Source organism: Betta splendens, chromosome 22 (genome assembly GCF_900634795.4).
Source record: "Betta splendens chromosome 22, fBetSpl5.4, whole genome shotgun sequence".
Classification (NCBI taxonomy): Eukaryota; Metazoa; Chordata; class Actinopteri; order Anabantiformes; family Osphronemidae; genus Betta; species Betta splendens.
Genome location: NC_040900.2, coordinates 6,614,346 through 6,622,139, shown reverse-complemented (window position 1 = coordinate 6,622,139; position 7,794 = coordinate 6,614,346). Strand labels below are relative to the sequence as shown.

Here is a 7,794-nt window from a genome sequence, read left to right as displayed (position 1 = left end):
TGAATTGGTGATTGCATTGATGACTCTGTTTATGCTTGTTTTGCAGGTATAGCAGAAACTGACGAGACCAGTATTCGTTATTGTTCTCAATGCCCATCACAGAACACATAATGCATTTTAATAATATTAACACATAATTAACTGCCTGCAGATGTTATGCTGTCATTTTTACCTTTACAGAAAACAGATGTTACACAACATACAGTATTTTAATAATGTTACACACAAAATGATGGCTTTCAGAGGGATCCTCAAACAAAGTTCATACTTAAAATAGTGCAATAAGATAATTTTTATAAGTTAATAAAATGTTTTTGTAGGTGTAAGACATTTGTAGTGGAGATTTAATAAAGCGGACGGTTACTTATGTATATATTATGAAACCGAAAAGCGACCTAGGACACAACTTTGACTCGAGTGATGAACAGCTCTGCTGCCGCGTTCTCGAACTCCTTCGCGTCCATGTGTCCTCCCGGGCCGCGCGTCTGTGCTCCGGACATGGCCTGCGCTAGCTTGCAGGGAGAGATCTTAGCGCTGGCCTCCAGGTAGCGGATTGCCTTCACGCCGGCCTCCAGACAATGATTAGCTTTAGCATTGGCGTTAAGGCAACAGTTTGCATCGCAGCCCTGAGACGTCTCCAGGGCTTCCTTTAGGGTCCCCAGCACTGCCAGGCACAGGGCCCGTGAGGCGGGCCCCTCATCTGGGCAGCACACCTCCGCGTAGAGTCGCTGAGCTTGGCGAATGTAGTCTGAGAAAACGGCGCACGTAAGCACACCGTGACGGAAGACGTCATAGGGGACGGCCTCGTGATCCTGGCAATGGAGGCGCTGGAGGAGCGGGGCAGAGGTGGAGGCAGGCACTCCACCCTCACTGCATAGACACTGCAGCGTCTGTGTGTAGAGGCCTCCTTTCACGCCCCCTCCTCCGCCCTCCGGCGTGGGCCCCTCAGTGCAGGAGCCTTCGGGGCCCTCAGGACCCTCTGGTGGCTGTCTACAGGCCCCCGTGAGATTTAGGAGATCGTAGGCCACACGGACGTTGTTGCTAAAGGCAGATCTGGGGATTTTAGAAAGGAGAAACTTTATAATCATACAACATTAATAAAGGAAAGTGAAAACTGCAATATTATAAACAGTTACAATTGTGTATTATCCTGACACCTGTGATAGAAAAAACGCAATGTTACTGTACTGAGGAGGAGGTCCAATAGCGCCACATTATGGATGAAACTGTAATCGATCCTCTCAATTACATTGGTTGTGTTTTATACTGAAGGTTGAGTCTAATTGAATTAGTTACACACGCCGATTCCCTGCTGACTCACATTATAGTCTAACAACATGAATGTGCGCACACCTCTGGGAGTGGTGCGCCAGCCGCAGGTGCCAGAGCGCACGGTTGAGATGCTGCTGCGCCTCCTGCGCGCTCGCGCTCGCGCTCAGCGGCCCGTTGCCGTGCGCATCCCCGTCGCCGCATCCAGCCGCGCCGGTCTCCGTCACAGAAGCGAGGTTGCAGAAGTGGTCGGCGAGGAAGCCGACCGGGTCGTCCGATCTGGCCTCGACCATCTTCAGGATGGCCCCGCGGAGCAGCTCCCCCACCCCCGCCGACGACAGAAACTCGCGGTCGCTGTCCAGTTTGGCGGCTCTGCCCTCGGGCATCCCCGGCGGAGTAACCCCGGACCGCCGCTTCTCCTTGTCCGCCATCGCTGTTGACGTCTCGTGTCGCAGCAACGGCAGCGACGGCTGCGGAAGTGATTTAAGAGCGTCCGGGAAACAGGAAACGCGCTGAATTATTATTATTATTATTATTGCTGAACCACAATCATTAAAGACCGTCGCAATTACCTTATAATATTGGTGGAACAAAAAACAACCTTTTTGTTTGTAATGCCACAATGAACATGTGAATTTAAAAAAAAAGTATGAGGCGAAAACAAAGCAGCAATTCTTTATATTTATTTCTAATGGCAACAATTTCCTGTCATTAAAATGTCTCCTTAACAAACACTGCTGCGTAAACAGAACGAGCAGAAAGGAAGCTCCTACAGTACATGATGGAGGCAGGTTGACGTCAGTTTTAATTAGACAGTTAAACATTGTAGTGTTCCAAAACAAATAGTTTATCGAGACCTTTCGTGTTTGTTACTAAACTCTCACTTTTAATATTACCTTAGTTGTTAACTAATACAAGTATTAACTTTAAACAATATGGGGTATCCTCAATCTGAGTGGACAGTGTGACACTTTCAGCTGCTTTCCCTCACTCACACACCAGTCAGCAGTTATTTGATCCTCCAATTGTGAAAAAGGAAAATCTGAGAACTGCACAGGGTCATACAGATGCATTAGACAAACTGCATTGAGACACACAAACATTAAAAACAAAGCATACTGGTATTTTACTTAAAAAAACACTTCATATTAAATTATTACAGTCTCTTGTGCATAAAAACTATGAACAAAACATCCTGCAATGAAATGGAGTGGTTATAGTATGTAAAGTTCACATAGGCCTCAAGCAAAGGATATTCAACCAGGCTACATTAATAGTTTCAAGTATGGTATTAAAAAACAACAACTAAAATGCTCACACATGCTTGATACCTGACTTATTTGCATTTTGTATGAATGTATGTGAATATGTATTCTGTATCCCTGATGGCTTTTGTTTAATGTATTATGTTTATGTTTTTTTCCATGAACTGCAAGGCCCTTAAAATCATAAGGCACATGCAACATCATTGCCATAAGCACACAAGCCATTTGTTATTGATACTCGATTCTCAGGGAGGGGAACCTTTTTTAAAGCAGTGTAGCCGTTGACGTGAGTGGTCTTCAGAGGCAGGAAGTTTCTCTGCAGTTTGTGCTCCAGCAACATGTGGTTCTGAGGAGGAAGGCCGATGCATGCTCTGGAAAAGGAAAGGGGGGGCACTGGTAAATTTGGCTTGGCCAAAAGCATACATGTAACAAACAATATTAAAGTTCATCCACACCTCATGATGTTTTCTATGCTGGCTCTCTGGCGGAAGAAGGCGTTGACGACTGGGGTTCCTGATGGGACCAGGGGGGCCTTGCACAGGAAGGACAACAGTGATAGGATGCTGTGGAAGGACTGGAACTCATCCTCGCCTTCAGGACGAACAGTCACACGCTGACAAAGCTCTGTCAGGATCACCAAATCCAGGATGATTGGGCTGGCTAATAGAGAGTCCTGTTGCAACATAGGAATGTAGTTATTACAAGAATGTTTTTTGTTTTATATAAAATGTGCATTTCAGTTAGGACTGACCTCACAGGTGTTGTGTAGTGCAATTGTATTGATGCCTCCCATCATTATTTCAGATGTGTATTCATCCATGGCACGCTTGCTGTCTCCCACATATGGGACATACTTAATCACCACCTGAAATGCAATAGACACCAGTCTCATCAGACGTTTTGTCTAAGCCTCAACTGAGCTCGTCCTTTTTGTGTTACCCACACAGTGGTCAGGTTTTTCTCCAGGCTGGTAAAGGATCGGGTTTGACTGGACCATGTCGTCCACCACGTTGCTCTTGGAGATCTCTTTTGAACGAAACTGCTGTGGAGCCGACAGGTTTTTCCCATCATTGTTGCCAAGGTGATTGTAGCTGACAATGGAGGTTGGCTGTGGAGGTCAAAGGGAACTCCTTAAAAGCTTGTTGCAATAAATTCTAATGTAAGTTCTATGAATCCTTACCTTGATGCCTGCGCTGACAAGAAAGTCCACTAATACTGATTTAATCTTGGTCTGACCAGACTTGAAGTCATCTCCTCCAATGAACACACCTCGCTGCGTGGCAAGCTCTATGGCGCCTGGGACGAAGGTGTTCTGAGGAGAGCCGTTGATGTAGGCGCAATCCTCCAGTATACTGGCCACAGCAAACAATGTGGAGGGGGAAACCTCTGCTCCAGCCTTATGTATGCAATACAAAAAACAGGCAATAACGGCATCACCATGTCAGTTATTACACAGGAGAGACAGTGTGACACAAGTGTTGAGAGGTCCAGTGAAACCAGGCTCCAGCTCTCACCTGAACTGCAGCGAGCAGGTTCTTAGCAGTGTCATTAACACCGGGCACCACATCACAGAAACGCTCAGTATTGGCAGTCCACAGGACAATGACTTTCTCCACACCACTTGACAGGCGGAAGTCCCTTATGTCAGCTCGGATCTGTTCCACCTAGAAGACCATTTACTCTGCTAAGTCCAAATTGACTTACAAACTCCACACAAATTAACATTAAAGACACAGATGAGCGGATTTAGCTGGTCGTCAGCCTACACAGTACCTGCTCTGCCATGGTTCCAGTAAGGACATTATCAGCTCGACTCTCCTGGTTTGCAGCAATGAATTCTGGTATATAGATAGTGCGTCTTGGTTTCATTCTACTCATGTGTGGTCGAAGCTGCTCTTGTAACGACCAGTCGAGCACCTGAGCCCTCTCCATTGCACTGCCAAGATCCATTGAGGAGATATCCCAGCCTAAAAGTCACAAACATGCTTCAGGTTAAAGAAAGTTCTTCCATAAAATCTGTTTGTACAACCGAGGTGTGTGCTCCATCTCAAGTGTCAGCTAGGAGGCTATCCTTAACAGTGCATACCATCAAAGACAATATCATTAGGGTGCACCATAGGTAGCAGGTCACGGAAAGGCACGTTGACCTCGCCCTCAAGCCCTGATCCCAGACAGACAGTAGACGCTTGAAGGAAGGAGCCGAAGTAGTTTGCTGTCTGAGGAACGAAGGAGGGAATAGAGAGAAACACAGATTACGCAATGCCTTTTTCAGTTTTTATTTTAGGAGAGTTAAAGCCCATATAAACAGAACCAGTTCAAAAGGTAACCGTGCATCCTAAATGGAAAAATTTTAAAACCAGAAGGAAATAAACCTCTTAACGCGCTGCTCACGTTTGTGTCACACCCACCTTCACTCCAGTTTTGGTCTTCCACGCCAGACCCAGCTTGTTGGCCAGAACTGCTGCAGTGACCGTGGTGCCGTTGTTGCCTCCCCAGCCCACCAGCATCACGCCCAGCCTGGGCACGCGCCTCTGGGTGCGGAAGGTCATCTCGGTAGAGCAGGGGGTCACCTGTGGGGCATACGGGCAGGGTCAGCGAGCGGCTGAGCAGAAGGCGCACAACAGAGGAGGGATGGAGACTTACGGTGACTGTGTTCCCATCTCTGTGCACAGATGAGGTCTGATAGCAGTACTGAGCCTCTATGTGCGTGTCTGTGTACTTCACATTAGGGCTGTTGATGTGGACGTTCATAGACATGGCTGCAGATTCTGTAAATAACGATAGAAAATACACATTTTGTGTTGAGCATCTGCATTAGATGGATGAAATGCATCCTTCCTTAAAACGGTATTATACATTCAAACTACTAAATATAATATGAATAAAAGAATAAATCAATTAGTTGTGTGCGTAATTATTCGACTATGTTCCACAAAACTATCATTCGCCCTGTTTTCTAATTAATAACAGCTTATTTTATTACATCAGTGAGTTACTCGTTGCGAACGGTTACTAAACCAGGAAGTCGGCTTACCTTATTTCTTTTCAAGTTTAAAAATGTAAACGCAGGTTAGTTCGTCTTTTAAGCAGACTGTTCTGTAGGTGATCGGTCACGGTTCCTCGCCGGTGTATTGGAATTTTTCCAGTCCTTCGTCTAACACCGCAGGTTGGAATATTACCGACACCGGGCTACAGCAATGAAATATCCCTCCCTCCTACAAAGGAGTCGGGCCACGGGCCAATCAAAACGCTCCGTTTCTCCCCCTTCCCCCCCTCCGCTTCTGCGTTGCACGCGCGTGGAGAAACACCAGGCTCACGTGTCGATGCCGTGGTCCGGATCAAAAATTTCCACTCCAGAAAATTCCGTTCCAAAGCTTGATGGCAGACGAGTCCTGAAGAATTATTTTTGAGTCAGTAAAATGTTGTGAGAACCCATTAGATATTTATTCAGAAAACAATATTGATTTAACGTTGTTCTCTTTTTAAAGAACCATATTGATATGTAGGTTATCAAGTAAGTGAAATGCAGTTATACAGTATATATAAGTATTAGAGTGCATATTTAATGTTGTCTTGAAGTGTGAAGAGTAGATAATAGGTTACATAGACTGCAGAACAGACTGGATTCCTGTATATTCTAATGGTTTTGCATGTGAGCCAGGCTCTTTTGTGTGAAGTTTGGATGTTTATTCCACATGTGTCTTACACATCTGTCCATGTTTTGGGTTTCACTTTTTTACATTAGCACTAACCAGACAGTCTATTCATGTTTGACCCTTTTAGTGTTATTTACTAGTCTATTCATGTAAACTTGTTTATCTAGCTTTTTGAATATACTCCAGTTTTCTAGTTTGTGACTAACATTGTGTATTGCACAGCATTTATTATTATCTGCCATACAGTGTTTGTTGTCAGCAATGCTTGTGTTATTTTGTTGAGTTTTGGCTCTTTAAAGGGGGAAACAGACTAAAGATTGTGTTTGTTTATTGCAGCCAACAACAAGGAACAGTCTGTTGTGCACGGAAGCAAGAAAATCACTGAGACTGGGACACAGAATTCCCAACCACATAATGGATTACTGGCAAACTGTAGCTCCTTTGCTACAGCAGCTGGAGGTTGAGAAGGTCAGAAAAACATTAGTTACTTTGCAATGTTGTTCATTTGCTGTTCTGCATCCACATGTGAGTTAGTTTTGTGGCCACACGGTGGTGAGAAGTGTTGCTTCTTGTCTGGGGAAGAAGGTCTGCCAAATCTAAACGCTGCAGTTATTTCTAAAGCAAAGTTAGGTGTACTGTACTGCACACAGTACACCAGGAAAGGCCCATTAGCCTACTGGGTTAGGGTAGATTCCAAGAAGAGGAAGGAGAATTTGGCTGAAACAAAGTCTCTTTCCAAGTATGTGTTTTTTCCTGCCTTCACCTTCACCTGAACTCTAATCAGTCATGTTTAATGATCCCTGACCTGACCCTAAATTGAAGTAAACCTAGGCCCAACTATTAATGTGATCCCTGTATATAGGGGTTGAATGAAAGGCTGCATCTTTTTCCTCAGCCTTGTTGCAGAATATAGTTTTATAGCTGGACTGTTTCAGTTGTCTGTATCTCATAATGCATAATGTTTTAATAGAGTATATCTAATATACTTTATGGGTTGTAGCATGTTTGATAAATGCCTGTTTCTCATTTACTTTGTGTCATGTATGGTGGAGGGCAGCTTTTTGCATGCCACGTGTGCAGTCTTCACTAATTCACTGATGAAATTTGTCCTTTCAGGTACATATTTAACATGTAGAGTATTTGATATTTTAACTATATATGTAATTGTATGTAGTAGTATGTGCCAAACAGTCACTTATGTTTGTAGCCATATTGTTAATATATATATGGTAAATGCCTCACAACTAATAATTAGCCTTTTACTGTGTTACCCAGGGACATATTTTAACTGCTCTCTTCAAGACCATCAGTTTTTAACTAATGTCTTGCTCTGGGTGCCTGTTCATAATGATTTAGTTCCTGCAGACCATGCTCATTAATGACTTAACTGATCTTACATCTAGGTTTCTTGGGTGAGCATACTTTTCCTACATTTTAATAAAAGCAAAACACAGGGTTTTCTTCTCTGACAGTTTTGTATAGGAGGTGGCTGCTGGTAGATGGCTGGAGGCTTCATCTGTCTGGACCCTAAACACTAAACAGACAACTCACCTGTCAGCCTCTTAGTTGACCCCTGCATTTTTATGAAACAACACAGGAAAATA

General features: G+C 44.2%; 2 protein-coding genes and 1 long non-coding RNA gene across 3 annotated transcripts; 1 reads left to right on the top strand and 2 right to left on the bottom strand.

Annotated features, from left to right (window-relative positions):
- Positions 1-73: 73 nt before the first annotated feature.
- tpgs1 (tubulin polyglutamylase complex subunit 1) lies at positions 74-1,750 on the bottom strand. Its single transcript, XM_029139901.3, has 2 exons — positions 1,354-1,750; positions 74-1,053 (listed from the first exon to the last, which is right to left on the bottom strand). Exons 1-2 carry the CDS (start codon positions 1,698-1,700, stop codon positions 396-398), a joined length of 1,005 nt encoding a protein of 334 aa, XP_028995734.1. The 5' UTR covers positions 1,701-1,750; the 3' UTR covers positions 74-395.
- A 186-nt stretch (positions 1,751-1,936) lies between these two features.
- On the bottom strand, positions 1,937-5,767 carry LOC114848959 (inositol-3-phosphate synthase 1-A-like). The gene is made up of 11 exons (XM_029139895.3): positions 5,569-5,767; positions 5,178-5,302; positions 4,943-5,104; positions 4,621-4,750; positions 4,308-4,501; positions 4,049-4,198; positions 3,715-3,930; positions 3,478-3,642; positions 3,286-3,399; positions 2,990-3,207; positions 1,937-2,905 (listed from the first exon to the last, which is right to left on the bottom strand). Exons 2-11 carry the CDS (start codon positions 5,289-5,291, stop codon positions 2,716-2,718), a joined length of 1,653 nt encoding a protein of 550 aa, XP_028995728.1. The 5' UTR covers positions 5,292-5,302; positions 5,569-5,767; the 3' UTR covers positions 1,937-2,715.
- A 72-nt stretch (positions 5,768-5,839) lies between these two features.
- On the top strand, positions 5,840-7,016 carry LOC114849023 (uncharacterized). Its single transcript, XR_003784534.3, has 3 exons — positions 5,840-5,944; positions 6,023-6,048; positions 6,527-7,016. It is a non-coding gene; the product is annotated as an uncharacterized LOC114849023 (long non-coding RNA).
- Positions 7,017-7,794: the final 778 nt, after the last annotated feature.